Here is a 16078-nt window from a genome sequence, read left to right on the forward strand (position 1 = left end):
TCTACCCAAATTGACAACTCTAATTGTAACCTAATGAAAAATAAATTTACAACATTATTAAACGTCTAAATCTAAACATGCATATAGTTAAAACTTAAACTTAATGAAATCATTATAACCTAATACTAACAATAAATAACTATTTATCACCCGCCAAATAGAGAAGCCTTCATAAAAAAATATTATAAATTCATAAAAAATGTTATAAAGTCAACAATTAAATAGAGGAGTGCACAAACAACAAAAAAATATTTTTGATAATTTTTACCCAAAAAAATAGAGGTATGCAAGTACACATCATACACTTGAATGCTTGAACAAGGTTGCAAGGCCACTCTAACAGGGCTACATGGCTGCCCGGCTAGGGCTGAGGTCGTGGCTGGACTTGCAACCTCGATGTGAGGTAGGGGCTCAACTCATAGTCGACCAAGGTTGAGAGGTTGGTCGCCATGGCTGCATGGCCTCTTGGCCAGGGTTGAGGTTGTAGTTGGGCTTGCAACCTTCGCAGTCGGCTAAGGTTGAGAAGTCGAGGCCGAACCTACAAGCGACCTCACAAGCACTACGCGAGCTCATGGTCGGCCTCGCGAGCACAGGTTGCAGCCGGCCTCGCAAACACAAGCCACGGTCGGCCTCGTGAGCACAGGTCACAACCGACCTTGCTAACACAGGTCGTAATCAGCCTCAGAAACACAGCGAGAGCCCACGATCATAGCCCGAGATGGGAGGGGAGAGGAAAGAGGATTACTTGTGTGCCGAAGAGGAGATCACATGTCGGAGAGGACCACGCTGACGATCGAAGAGAGAAGAGAGAGATTGGTTAAATAGGAAAAAAAAATTTGGACTGAGAAACCCTAATATTTTGAATTAGCGACGGAATAAAATATTCGCCTCTATTTCAATGATAGAATTAAATATTCGTCACCGAAGTAGCGACAAAATTAATTTACATGGCTACATTAGCGACGAAATTAATTTCCATCACTAAATTAGTGACATAATTAAATTCCCATCACTAATTTAAATAGATTAAATTAATTTTTAGTTAATAATGATCGATATTGCGATGGAATTATAATTTCATTGTTAAACTAGCGATTGATTATTATTCTATCTATGTTTGAGAGTTTTCTTATAGTGAGGACCGTTGGACCATTATGTGGATTGTCATTGGCGCTTCTTAATTTTTCCTAGTAACCCATGTGAAACTTTCGTGAGATTGAACTGGTCATCTCCAGAATAAGTTGGATCATAAACTTAGATACCTCAATTATCCCAAAAAGTTATGTTGTCCTCCAGGGCATGATGCGGTAGTAAGACACTTCAGTAACAAGCAAGAACATCACAGTTTGAATCTCACCTAGAAAGCGTTTGCTTAAGGTGGGATTATGGACAGTGAACATCTAACACCATATAACGTGAGTATTTTTTTAAATTTATCTTGGTAGCCGATAAAAAATTTTCATGAGATATAATTGATTATGTGGATTAGTCGGTTCGAAATATTTGAATTATATATATTTAAAATGTCTAAATTGTTATTTTTTATAATTTATTATATTATTATTTAATTTTTTTAGAATGGTCTATTAGAATTTAATTTTATATTTAATTTAATCATTGTTTTTTTTAAATCTCAGATGACTTAATTTTTTATGCAAGAGATGCACATCTTTCCTCCCGATTAATCTGGGAAGATAATTCAACCCTAGATTTTGCTCATTACATAAATTCAGAAAATACGAGATATGGCGTTCCTGTTTTACCCATAGTTCAATCATTATAAATACATTCTGCATGAAAATTAAACACTAGTTATTTAAAAAATATATTATATCTCCTATCACTGCATCAAAGAACTCAAATGGCATAATCTTTCGACTTTTCTGAATCACGTAAAAAATTGCTGTGCTAAAATAAAATATTCCTTATAATTTATTTATTTATATTTTTTCCATGGGATCATCATCATATTTCTAAAATTGTATATCAAATTATTATCACGAATTATATACCATAAATCTTGGTAAATAATTTTCTATATATCAAATAATAATAATAAATTATTTCATTATATTCTTTTTCTCGTTTTATGCTAGACATCAGATGCTCTGTAATTTTCATGAGTTGTAGAATAAAAGAGGAAAGTGATTTCGATCACATTTGAACAATAAAAAATTAGCAATTCATATTTCTAAATTACTTGATTTTTTTTTTCCGTAGATTCTGTTTCTAGAAGACATTGTAATTTGTATCAGTCAGATGTTGTCATTTTCATGACTTCCAAGAAAACAAGAGACAAATGTGATGTTGATCAAATTTCAATTAAAAAAATTAGAAATTCATATTTCTAAACAATTAAGAAAGCAAATTTTAATTTTGCTTTGTTGATTTTATTTTTTTTGCGTTTGATTAATATAATAATTGACATTGATAATTCTTTGCCCCGTCATTTCACTTAACAGCTTTGTTTGTCACAGACCATCATAACATTCATGGTACTATTAATTTTTTAAAAAATCCAGAAATCTAATTCATGTTATCCGACTAGCTCTAAGGATAAACGATTTGTTCCTATTAAAAAATTTCATTAATCATCCGAATAAATATAAAAAACATATGTCCACAATTTGATAACCCAACATCATCTGTAGTTTGAATACCATATATATTCAAGAATATTAAACCTGAGAATTGAATCCTTACTTTTCTTCTTCTCTTCTTTTATATATAAAAAAAATCATTTTAGCTGAAAATGTAATTAAGCAAAAATAAAAATCTAAGTGGAATTTTTAATTTTTAAAGCCATTAAAGGACCGCATCTGTTTATTTAAAAGGGCCCTTAAAAATATTTTTTCTAAATTATCATCTAGTTCAATAAAGTTGGTAGAATTACCTTTTAAGTTTTTTTTAAAAAAAAGTCTAATGATTTTTTACTTAGCTTGTGGTTTATTGTGTTAAATATTTTATAAAAATTAAATTTGTGTATGTGTGTTTTTATATTATCAAATGCTCTAAAGTTATAAAATTATTTTTGTACGCGTTTAAATCTTTCTAAAATTATAATTTCTTCTATTTAGTAGAAAAAAATTGTTAAAAAAAGACAACCTAGTTCGTTATTTATTTTTTTTTTTATTAAAAAAAAAAAAAGAACACCATCATAGACCACCGGCCTAACCTTGTCATTATTGATTTTTTTTTTTTTTTTGATAATTATTCTCACTCATCTGGGTGCATTCCCATTGACCATTATGTTTATAATTCACCAAGTAAATTTGAAAGCACAAATGATCCATGTCCATCAATTAACTTCCTAAATTTTTTATTTTACTAGGAAAAAATATCCCACCTTACACCGAAGATAGATTCGAACAGTGAGTACTCCAAAGTTTATTAAATGCTTTTGTCACTGGACCGTAACAGAGGGGATGGAATTTGATGAAAATTTCTCCGGCTCTTACCAGACTAAGCTATACAAACCTAAACCTTTCAAATCTCCCATGGATCCTCTAGATATCGTACTAACCTCTGTTTCTAAATTTTAAATAGCTTACATCCAATTTAATGACATATATTCGTTGGATCATTGAGAGAATGAGAGGCTAGAGTAGGGGAGGTGGGGGAGGTGAATAGCCAATCAAATTTAATTTATTTTTTTTTAAGATAATGAATTCGTATAATTTCACAATGATATATATAATATTATCCACTTTTTATCTAAGTATTCATGGATTTATTTGACTCTAACCAAAAGACATCATGGTCCAGGTCTTCCCTTAAATATTTGGTTACTCTTGACCTACTCTGGGCCTCCTACAACATCGTTCAAGGTCACCTTACATGACATCCGGTGTAGATCATGGTTCTTATAGTACTTGTTAGAACCAAAAGAATTCATATATCACTATAATGATATGATATTGTCCACTTTTGGCCTAAGTCCTTATAAATTTATTTTTGAACTTTACCCAAAATGTCTTATACTAATAGAAATATTTTTCATCTTTTAAACTCATGATCTTTTCTATATATTTTCAATGTAGGATTTTGATTATATTCTCAACACTTTTGATGTAAAAAAAGATGAAAACGCTCACACCAAGCTTCTCTCATCGTCAGCTCTACGGTGAGATGAAGGGAGGTAAATTAGATACTGAGCGACTCTTTAAGTGGGAGGGTTATTTGTGTTGATATAGGGAGTACTTTCATTGAACATATGTTTTGATATTGTCAAAAGTTCAAGTTAAGTCTTATTGTTATTTGATAAATTAATCCAATGTACAGGATATGCTCAACTCAGAAAGTCCTAGTAGGTTAGTTGGATCCGATACTAAGCAAGAGAAGTCTTAGCAGATTGTGGAACCAGATAGGAAGTCAGATGAGTCAAGTGGACCTGACATCTGGCAGGTAAACTTGATAGGTCTGGAGGACCCGATATCGAGTCAAATGGAAGCCCTGGCAATCGATCTGAAGCTGAACGGTAAAGTCTAAATAGGTTTAGAGGACCTGATGTTTGGAAGGTGAGTTGAGGTAAGCTACTGGAGATAGTGTGGTAAGGTCATGTCCCAAAAGAGTCAAACCTTAAGCATTGGTCCAACTGAAGAAATCGACAGAGGTTTCTAAGTTGGGATCAGGACAATGCTTACTGTCTTGTTCATATATTAATATATCTGTCTAACTCTATTTTGCAGAAGTACTATTATTATTGTATCTGTACTAATTCTGTTTTATAGATAAAACTGAGTTTTGGATTGACCAAGGTTCGATCGACCGAACCATAGGATCGATCGATCGATCAAGCAGAAATGGTAGAACTCGCAAACTTGATAAACAGGGGGATCAATCGATCGATAATGGGGATTTGTCGGGCAAACTCAAAATGGAAGTTATAGACAATCAGATTAAATCTTCGTTAGAATGGTAATTCAGGGGTTCGGTCGATGATAAGAGGCTTGATCAGTCAATCAAACAGTAAAAGTCACGAGATCAGTCAATCGAACAACAAAAATCACGGAACCAACCGATTCAGATCAACTCAAAGAAGGCGTGGGGTTCAGTCAACTAATAGTAGAATTAGTAGACCTAAAGGATTAGTCGACTAAATGATTTTTCGGTCGACCGAACTTTGCCTATAAAAGAAGCTCTCGAGCGTCGAGTTAGACACAGCTCTCTCATCCGATCTACTCTACTCTTGTTGCGACTGTCCGTGCAAGCTTCAACAACTCTGCTCCAAGAAGTTCTCCAACAACTGTGCTATATCTCTAATTAATTATTGTTGGTAACTTTAATATTCTCTTACACTAATTCGTTGAAGATAGTTGGACTGTTACTATCATCATATCATACTTATATGATCTTACTTCTTTAGAAAAACTAATATTAGTATTACCCAATGAAAACGGTCAAAGATCGTGAGCCTTGGAGTAGGAGTCGGCGGGCTCCGAACTAAATAAAAATAACCAAAATTTTAATTTTACTTTCTTTTTATTTCTGCTATAATTCTTACTCTAATTTGATATTGTCTTTCACGATTCAACAATTATCACAACCGTGACTCAAAACTTTACCCATTAATACAAGTTTATCACTTAAATACTGACTCAGTTATGGACCGATGACATTTACTTTCTTGCTCGTGTCTACAATTAAGTTAGTGTAGTAAAAGAAAATGCACGCACAAGTAAGAAAGTAATACAACAAATCAAGTAAGGTGATTTGTGCGGTTAGAAACTCTTAATTTTTAATTTATGACCTTTTATCTTAAATCATCCTTCACAAACTACTATCTTATCTCTTTCTCAAAACTATGAGAGGCTTAGAAGTGGATAAATCATTCACATACTCTTTTTATAATAGATATGAGATGTGTATGAAGGTAGGCAAATTATGAGATTAATTTATAGTTGATCGTCAAGTGATTAAAAAGTGGAAGAAATTTTTACCCAAAGATATACACTTATCGCATTATCTCATTATAATAAATATATAGCCTTCTAACTTATTGAGCATACCCATGAGAACTTCAGTATATAGTAAAAAATAATAATAATAATCTCTGTTAATCTAATTGATTATACAAAGGGGTGATCAGTCCGGTCCCATAGAAGTTTTCCACCGACCACCGAGATAAATCGAAAATTGCACGTGGTGACCAGTTCAGAAGTTTAGCATCTTTTGGTTACACCTTCATTTGAAAGAAAAATCCTTATAAATATATTATAACTGGAGTTTAAATCATGAGTACCTAAGTTATGTCCTATGGTATATTGTATAGTAGCTTGTATGTCATATGATCATTATAGTGGATTGGTTGATATCAGATCAATGGTTCTTTTCTAAATTTCCATCAATCGACTATCCTAAAGTCACTTACATTGCGTGATTTTGTATCTGAATTACTTGAATCGAGTTGGTATTTGTACGATATCTATCGTATAAAAACAGAGATCGAATTCCTAAAAGAACCATTTTTACCGAATAAAATTTCTCATTAAAAAAAAGGGTGTTTGATCACTATAATTTACTCGCTTTATATCTGTACCTAGGATGAACGAATCGTACCTAGTTGAACGAATATCTTTTTGTCACGTAATATATACAAAGAGACTCTTCGAGTCATTTGCACGTTTAACTTTTATTATTTGTACAATCAAGTCTGCTACGTCTAGTCTCGCCGGTACGTACATGCCAAAAAGGTCATCTTACAAAATTTATATTCATTTACTTTCTATTATTTTTTTAATATAGTTTAAATATTTTTTTAATATATTTCTTGAATCTAAGACAGCTGTGAGCTGTCCGCTATCGAAAAAGCCGGAGGGTGGCAAAAGCTATAAAATATAAAATATAAAATATAAACAAAAAGCCGAAGTTCACACTGTTTCAACCTTCAAATGCTACCAAACAATGGTCATGTCTCCGTCCGTACGCGACGACGGGCCCCCTATCTGGTTTCTCCGCCTTGCCCCTCACCGGCCTTCTCTCCGTTATTAAACGTCCGCCTCTCCACCACCAACCTCGCCCATCAACCTTAATTTTCACCTGCGCAGACCATAAGGTACAATGGAGATTCCTTCCAGCTCCCAACGATTTTTGCAGCCGCCCTCGGCCACCATTCCTCCTTTCGCTGCAGCCCAACTTCCTCGGGAGACCCTGCAACAGCGCCTCCGCTCGCTAATCGACGGCGCCCGACAGAGCTGGACGTACGCCATCTTCTGGAAGTCCACGCGCTCCGACGCCTCCACCGTCCTCGCCTGGGACGACGGATACTACCATGGTTGCGGGGAGGAGAAGCGCAAACCTGGCGCTGGTGCGTCTACGCTCTCAAAGGAGGAGCAGGAACACCGCAAGCGCGTCCTTCGGCAGCTCAATGCCATGGTTTCCGGAGGCGACGACTCGCCCGACGAGGAGGTCACCGACACCGAGTGGTTCTTCCTCGTGTCGATGACGCAAACGTTTGCTCCCGGCGCCGGGCTCCCCGGCCAGGCCCTCCTCTCCAGCTCCCCGGTGTGGCTCACTGGAGCGGACGCCATGGTGGAGGCGCCGTGCGAGCGGGCGCGGCAGGCGATGGCGTTCGGGTTGCGGACCATAGCCTGCGTCCCCCTCGTCGGCGGCGCCGTCATGGAGCTCGGATCCACTCGCGAGGTCAACCAGAGCTCCGAGTTCTTGAACAAGATAAGAGCCCTGTTCAGCCATAGAAACTATTATGGTCTCCCTCTACCATCGCCGACGTTGCCGCTGCCAGATCCTTGCGCGATGTATTTTCCGATTTCCCAACCCGCCGGATCCCTCTGCGTAGACAAACACATCCCCCGCGAGATCAGGCAGTCGACGTCTAGCAACGACGAAGGGTTCCTCTGCACGTCCGCCCCGGCGCCAACGACGGTAGTGAAGTTGGAAGGACTCTTAGCCGGAGACGGCTCTGACCAATCAGAAAGGGAAGCGTCGGCGATGAAGCCGGATAAGACGCCGAAGAAGCGGGGGCGTAAACCGGCCAAAGGCCGCGAGGAGCCGGTCGACCACGTGGAGGCGGAGCGGCAGCGGCGCGAGAAGCTGAATCAGAAGTTCTACGCGCTGCGCTCCGTTGTGCCCAACGTGTCCAAGATGGACAAGGCCTCCCTTCTGGCCGACGCCGTCACCTACATCAACCAGCTCCGCCGCAAGTCGCAGGCTCTCGAGGCCGAGCTCGGCGCTCTCAGGTCGGAGATAGAGGCGATTGCCGCCGGCAGCCGGCAAACACCGCCGCCCATTCCTTCTAGCGGGAGGCGGTGCGTGGGGGAACTGGAGGTGGAGGTGAAGATTCTGGGGTGGGAGGCGATGATTCGGGTGCAAAGCGACCGGCAGTGGCACCCGGCGGCCAGGTTGATGGTGGCGCTGTCGGAGCTGGATCTTGAGGTGCACTACGCCAACGTGTCGGTGGTGAAGGAGCTGATGATCCAGCAGGTTAACGTCAAGATGACGAGCCGGATTTACACGCAAGAACAGCTAACGAATGCGCTTTTTGCTAGCGTCGCCGGCTGTGGGCGGTCCGATCACACAGCATTTCTATACCAGTTGGATTACGTCCGTGAAGGCTTAGGCGGTCCGATCAGGTAGGGCTGCTTACAGATTCGTCGTACAAAATTATAAATTATAATAAAAAACAGGGGTAAATGTGATTATGCTTATTTCACATGTCCATCTTAAATTCATCCTTTTTCTATTATAACAATCCTAAAATTATAAATTAGATGATGCTGTTGATGACGAGGCGTTGTTTGATTAGGTAGGAATAAATAATAATTACGTGTACAACAAAAACGAAGAAGGAAAATACGCCAATAAACCGGGTTCTATCAGTTGTGTTTATTGTTCTCTTAGCTTTACTATGACATCAACTCCCCTTCGAACCCGAGTCATGCCAAATCTATAGCTCTAATAATCTTGTATAATCATCCCAATTCATGTGCTCTGGCAATCTACATGGTATAGATTTAGTGCCCACTCATAGGATAAGGGTCCATTGAGCCTAAGGGTTTGGCTCATTAAGCTAAGAAGAGTAAAATTAAGAAGATCAATCTAAAAAAATCAAGGGAGGTGGACTCTCGAGAGTTGGATTGGTGAGGCTGATTATAGTCAAGCAAAGTGTGGAGACGGGGTAATTGAGCAGAGCATGAAGTCGAGTCGAGCGATTGGAGATGAGTAAGACATTGACTTAAAGAGCTAAGCCCCTGGAGTCGGGTAGACCGACTAGAGATGAGCAAAGCACTAAATCAAAGAGTTGAGCCTCTAGAGTCGAATGTACCAATTAGAGATGAACAAGACACTGAATCGAAGAGCAGAGCTCTTAAAGTCAAGTGGACCGACTAGAGGTAATAAAGGCACTGAATCAAAGAGTTGAGCAGAGCGATGAATTGGGGAAGCTAATTTGACTGGACTATAGGATCATAGAAACTAATCAGATGATGAATCCTCCTGTCTTAGGTAAATTGAGCGGAGATATTGTAATTGGCCTCCTTTAACTTTGACTTCCAACTCAACTAGGCTATTAATCTTAAACTTCCGATTTACTACTAGTATCAATGTTATTACCTCACCTTTTTTTTTCCTTCCCTTTCTTCTCCAATGGATACTATTATTCTTCTTTAGCTACTTTTATTTCTCAATTTTAATGTATATAATTTGAATTTCTTATTCATTCAAAAATACTTTTCTACCCTATAAACTTTAAAACAATCTCAAAATAAGTACATTTTGACTCTAAAAGGTCTAAAGAACATAAAAATATATTTATGTTTCTAAATTTAGAACAGTTTGGATTCATATATCAATTTAGAATAATTTATATTCATATGATAATTTAATCAAAATTATTATATGGTATTAAACCGTCTTAAAATGGAGAAAAAAAGATATATATATATATTGACTCTAGACGATTTAGGACGCACACAGGATTACTTATTTCTATATTTAGAGTAGTTTGATAGATTTAGATTTATGTTATATTTCAAAAAATTTCTACTAGCTTGAGTTTTTATGATGATACCTATTAATCATTTAGTTAAGGAGAACTAGAGTTGGGAGAACGATGCTTTCTTGTGGTTGAGTTAGACTATAATGTTTTGATGATTTAAAAATATACCTTAATTAAGGTATGTTTTTGATGTTAGAACATCAAGTGTGTAGATTAGTCATGTCAAATGAACTCAATGCTTAGTTCAAAATTGAGGAGATGCTCAAAGTACTTAAAGATAGGTGATCGAAATCAAGAGAGAGCTTGGTGGGCTCAAATATAGACATTGTGGATAAGGAAAGAACCTAGATTGAGTTATAGATCAAGGATGGTCTTCAAAGTTAGATGAAGACCGACTAAGATATAACTGAAGTCATCCATGGAGAGGGTTTCCTAGCTTGTTTTAGTCGATTGGAACTTGATCTAGTTGACAAAATTAGGTGTCCACAAGTTAAACTTGGTCAACACAAAAGCATATTACTAAAATCATGAAGACTAAGCAAACCAGATTGAAATGTTGGGGTCTCTAATTGTCGTTTATATAGTCGAAAACATTAAGTTTTAAAGATTATCTATTTGATAAGGATCTCTATTTTTTCTAAATAAAAACCATCACCATCCATTAAAATGACATAGTATCAACTTTTTCTAAGCATAGACTAGAGAAAGGAGAAATTTTGATTTCACGAGAAAAGAGGGGGATCAAATGCTCCTCATTGATTAATTTAACGAGTTGTAGATGAAAGGGAGTCCAAGGATGGTTCGCATAAAGGAGTTGAGCCAATTTACTTCCAGCCTAAAATGAACTAAAATGAAGGGAAAAACCTCCTAATGCATAAAAAGAACATTATTCATTTCCATAACTTAATATAGTATTCATCACTGATGATGTCAAAGCTGAATGAAACCTCCCTCCTCACCCATGTCGTAGTCTACGAGGAGTTACATACAAGGATATAAATTGTATAAATGAAACGGAAAAGACTTGATTTGAAGAACAAAAGGGAGGAGGGGGTGCATAAAGGGGAGGGGGCAACCATAGGGAAGCGGGAGGTAGACAATAACAGAAAATCCCACAGCTGCAAGCACCAGCATGGAGCATGGAGGTGGAAGGAGACATTGAGAAGGGTGCGTTTGGTTTGCACCGTTTTCATTTTCATTTTCTGGAAAACGCGCGTTTTCTAGAAAACAGAAAACGACTTTTTGTCATTCTCTGTTTTTCTAGAAAACGATAGCCAAATTTTTAGAAAACGCGCGCGGAAAACGCAAACCAAACACCATTTTCCAGAAAACGCGCGTTTTCCAGAAAATGAAAATGGAAAATGCGCGTACCAAACGCCTCCTCACTTTGCATTTCCCCTAAAGACAGCTTTCAAGTCATGCAAGCAACAAGCTTGCTAACAATGTATTTGTGAAAGGGAAAAAAAGAAAGAAGGAAAACAACAACAACAACAACAAAAAAAAAAACCTGCCAATGTGAGAATTTACATTATACTCAACGCTCAGTAATTTCAAATCCTGTCTTGTGTTATCGCAGGTCAATTGAATTCAGAGATTTTGCTGGATCTATTTTCTGTCAATTTCATAAATAAAAGTAAACTAGCAACTTCACAAGCCACAAGTAAGCATCAGAGGTTCTAACTTCAAATTAAGTGGAACAGTGCAGCAACTAAACAAGCTGCCATCCCTTTAATTACTTGGCCTTATGAGAAGAAATTTAAGAAGCAAGAATTTCCATGAATAGAGGAAGTATAAAGTCTCATTCATCAATCATACTCGAATCATACCATCGGATAAAGAGAGATGCAGGTGTGATTGCATCTCGCGGAAGCATAAACCTCTATCATCTTAAATAGGAGATATTTCAGCTCAAACCCTGCAGAAACGCATCAAAATAAGCTCAGTTACAAACCAAGGAGTAAAAGAATTCAGAAAGATGTAAACACAATGTAAAAAATGTTTCAGATACATATACCTCTTTCAAGAGCACCATTCGCGAGCATTTTGAAACATACGTAGCCATGGACTTGGCCCTCTCTTGTCAACATCCCATTCCTTTGGATATGAAGCACCTTTCAGGAAGCGGCATCATGGCAAGGTGCCTTCCATCAGGAGAACAAAGTGCAGCAATTCCAAGTGGAGATCCATTTGGATTGAAAGGATAAACCTCTGATATGCTGCCATTGCCATCACAATAACGCAAACGGGCCAGGTCGGACTTCAGAATATGATCTAGAACACCATCATCAGGGAAGTATGCTCTTCCCTCTCCATGAGCTGCCCAAACACCCAATCTACTACACTCCATTCCTTCAAACATTATAGCTGGAGATTTACCAATTGTTACGCTTGTAAAGCAACATTCAAAGTGACCAGATTCATTATGAATGAACCTAGGTTGTGATAAGTCTCCACCATAACCAAGGGATCCTCCCACATCGGCTCCTGGAACCCATCCAAGAAGAGCCATGAGCTGACAACCATTGCAAACACCAAGGCTAAATGTGTCTGCACGGTTGTAAAAATCTCAGCAGAGGTTGGTTAAATTTAATGGATGCTGACCAGCCTTTCGCTGAATCAAGTACATCAGCATAACTAAAGCCGCCAACAAATGTGATACCACAAAACACCTTCAGAGAGATTTGTCCATGCAGAAGGTCTGACATGGTCACATCCCATGGTTCAAATCCAGCAGCATGAAATGCAGCCGACATTTCTCTATCACCATTGCTACCTTCCTCTCGAATGATAGCTACTCTGGGTTTTGAAGTAGCAAGGATCAGCTTTTCATCAGTGAACTTTGGAGTGAAGGACAATGACCATGAAGGTTCATGCCTATGCTTTAAGCCTTCCTACTCTAATTTGACACAAGAAGCTAGCCTTTGTAGACCCTCAAGTTGAACTTGTCTCCTCCCACAAGTCCCTAGGGAAAGAAGTTTGTTCTTTCAGTTGCATGATTCCATCGACAGACAACTCTATAGTTGGCGAAGAAGTAACATTTCCAATTATCTCACTAGAAATTCCAATTGCTTCAAGCTTTTGCATAACTTTGTCAACATTCAGCGAATTGCCCTCAAGAACAAGACCGAGCTCCTCTACAAACAAAACTTGAAGAAGGTTGTGACCCTTGGAACTCAAGTTCAACTGCATACCACAATTACCTGCAAATGCCATCTCAAGATTACAAACAATAATCCCACCATCACTAATGTCATGACCAACAGAAATTAACTGCTCACTCAGAAGTTCTTGGACAGCTTCAAATGCCTTTTTCAGGTATAATACATCATTACGGTCAGGGCACTCGCTGCCAACTTGGTCAAATGCCTGTGCAAGTGCAGAGCCACCTAATCGGCGATGTCCTTTTGCTAGATCAATGTGTAAAAGGATTCCATCATCTCCAAGCTTTAAGTCAAGAGTTACAGTCTTTGTTATATCAGGGCAAGTTAAATAGGTGCTAATGACTAGGTTACCAGGAGCCTTGACAAGCTCACCAGCTGCATTTGCAGCCATAGAAAGACTATCCTTTCCCCCATCGATGGCTATACCCAGTTGTATCATGGATTCTGAGACAGACATAGTAGCATCATACATAGCTGCTGCTCCTCCATCGAGTTTTGCAGCAGACATCCAATTACCACTATCCTTTACATCTCCAAGAGATGTAACCTGTGCCCAAACTAAATTTGTCAATGCTTCACCAACAGCCATCCTTGCCATAGCTTTCGGATTCAACAAACCTTTCAGTGGTTGCTCTCCTATTGCACAAGCACCACCAATAAAATCCATATATTTCTAGGAGATAACAACAACATCAGAAAGTGGTAGTTGGAGGGGACCCACAGTTTGTTGTTGTGCCACAAGTCCTGTTACACACCTATCCAACTTTTGTTGTTAAGAAACCTTTTGAACAAACTGAAGGTAAATTCAAGATCCTTTTTAAACAATCTATTAATGTAGTGCTGAGTGAAATATCTAGAGACTCCACTACCGGAGGTATTCGCTGGAACTTGAAATTTTTCTATGGCATATCTCCAAGCACCTTTTCAAGCTCAAGATTCTCAACAGGTGGTGGTGGTGGTGGTGGAGGAAGCTTATTTCCTTGGGAATGGGGAACAACCAAGCTATCTATTAACACAATTTGTCCACTACCATTGATCATGCCAATAACCGCCATAGAAACCCTTTCCCTATCACATATAGATTGCAACAAACTCTGACTCTCTGGTTTAACTAACAAAGTATCCTGTTCCTGGTACTCTGCACCCCAAATTTCTAAAACTGACATTGTGTGATCACCAACAACTATAGAACGGATATCAATTTCAGCTCCTTGGGATAGATAATTTCTTTTACAACATTACAATTACCCCCAGCACCTGATCATGGATGCTAATAATAGGATTTTTATCTCCCATTTCAACACAAGCACGTACTACACGATAAAGCTTCTGAGCCATTTCAGCATCTCCTCGCTGCATTGCATTAAAATCTAATTCTGCATCATTGTTCCCGCTGAGCATGCTTGAAGTTGCACCACCTCCCATTCCAATTCGATAAGCTGGACCTCCGATCTTGACAACAAGCATTCCAACTTCTGGTTCTCCTTTTGATATGTGCACATGATCAATTTTTCCAATGCCCCCCACTAAACATGATGGGTTTCAACCATTCACGTCGTTCACCATTAGGAAGTCTCATACCAAATGTCCTTGTGTAACCTTGAATCCGAGGCTCTCCAAACTTATTGCCATAGTCAGATGTTCCATCACTTGCAGAAACCAAAATTTGTAAAGGAGTAGCCAAATTTGATGGATATGTGAAAGATGAATCTTCCCATGGCGCATAGGTCCCCTCAATATGAAGATTACCAACACAATATCCTGCTGTAGAAGCTACAACAAAATATCCCTGTCCAATAGCATGTGTGTCCCTTATGTGACCTCCAACTCTTGTTTCTGCCCCGCGGTAAGGAGCTATGGCACAAGGAAAATTATGGGTCTCTGTAGTAAATAATACATCTAGTTCAGGCATCATATTATCAAAGGGGCATGTCAGGCCAGGTGATACTGGGCGCAACTGGGATACTGCAAACCCCTTTATTGTACTTGAATTGTCCATGAATCCAATCACAGAATTATTTGGATTTGCCTTCAAAGTGCCCTTCACAATTTGCATTAGTGTTCTGCTCATTGTCTCACCATCTATAATGAGCTTCCCATTAAAGAACCAATGTCTGCTATGCTCACTGTTTGACTGTACAACATCAAAGAGCTCAACTGTTGTTGGATTCCTCTTAATGTCATCTCTTAAAAGTTTGGTGTAGTATTGAATATCTTGTTCATCAAAAGAAAGGCCCATCTTTACATTAATCTCTTCCAATGCTTGTCTTCCCCTCTCGATGACTGGAATCACATAACAGGATCAGGAATAGCACAAGTGTGAAATGTAGTAACCTTTACTGGATAAACACATTCTGTCATCCTATCATGAACAAGTGATGCAAAATCACTGATCTGGCTCTCCTCTAGTGGCTTGCTTCCTTTCCTAAGACACCAAAGGAATCTCTTTGACCTCTCCATACGAGTCACTACTGATCATGTCCGAACGCTGAATCAACGGACGCTGGGCACGTGGCGCTCTCCTCGTTGCTGACGTAGATCCCCGACCAGTCACACGGAGCTCCGGCGAACCTGCAAAGAAGTCGGGCCGGGAAGGGGTTCCCAGCGACGACCCTCCGACACTCAAGTCAGGCAAGTGGACAACAAAGAGGTGGCTTCGAATATCAAAGAACACGTACCTCCCATGAAGTGTGAGGTTCTTTATATAGAGCTGCGAAGAGGCTCACGTATAAATACCGAGGTGCGTACGTGTCCTCAGCCCATACCTCAGCATGGGCTTGTCAGACAAGCTTACCTGACACCATACTACTACAGTCCGAGCACGTCTCTGATGGGACAATGGAACCCTCTGTCATAAGATCCTGCTTATGGCCTTCTCGTTGGACATACCCGTTGTCAGAAGATGTTTCTTTGTCCTTTTCTCCTTACCCCATGCCGAGTATCCGACCGGTCAGTAGTCTCATTA

At 38.9% G+C, this 16078-nt stretch overlaps 3 protein-coding genes and 1 pseudogene across 3 annotated transcripts; 1 reads left to right on the forward strand and 3 right to left on the reverse strand.

Moving 5' to 3' along the window:
- The first annotated feature begins 6989 nt into the window (after nt 1-6989).
- LOC122021160 (transcription factor MYC2-like) lies at nt 6990-8641 on the forward strand. The gene has a single exon (XM_042579241.1). The coding sequence runs from the start codon at nt 7060-7062 to the stop codon at nt 8590-8592; it is 1533 nt and encodes a 510-aa protein (XP_042435175.1). The 5' UTR covers nt 6990-7059; the 3' UTR covers nt 8593-8641.
- Nucleotides 8642-11971: 3330 nt separating this feature from the next.
- LOC122020124 lies at nt 11972-12711 on the reverse strand (annotated as a pseudogene).
- Nucleotides 12712-12883: 172 nt separating this feature from the next.
- LOC122020123 (probable phosphoribosylformylglycinamidine synthase, chloroplastic/mitochondrial) lies at nt 12884-13780 on the reverse strand. The gene is made up of 2 exons (XM_042577886.1): nt 13231-13780; nt 12884-13152 (listed from the first exon to the last, which is right to left on the reverse strand). The coding sequence occupies exons 1-2, from the start codon at nt 13778-13780 to the stop codon at nt 12884-12886; spliced, it is 819 nt and encodes a 272-aa protein (XP_042433820.1).
- Nucleotides 13781-14343: 563 nt separating this feature from the next.
- On the reverse strand, nt 14344-15573 carry LOC122019073 (probable phosphoribosylformylglycinamidine synthase, chloroplastic/mitochondrial). Its single transcript, XM_042576582.1, has 3 exons — nt 15465-15573; nt 14695-15396; nt 14344-14639 (listed from the first exon to the last, which is right to left on the reverse strand). Exons 1-3 carry the CDS (start codon nt 15571-15573, stop codon nt 14344-14346), a joined length of 1107 nt encoding a protein of 368 aa, XP_042432516.1.
- Nucleotides 15574-16078: the final 505 nt, after the last annotated feature.

Source organism: Zingiber officinale, chromosome 9A, assembly GCF_018446385.1.
Source record: "Zingiber officinale cultivar Zhangliang chromosome 9A, Zo_v1.1, whole genome shotgun sequence".
In the NCBI taxonomy this organism is placed as follows: Eukaryota; Viridiplantae; Streptophyta; class Magnoliopsida; order Zingiberales; family Zingiberaceae; genus Zingiber; species Zingiber officinale.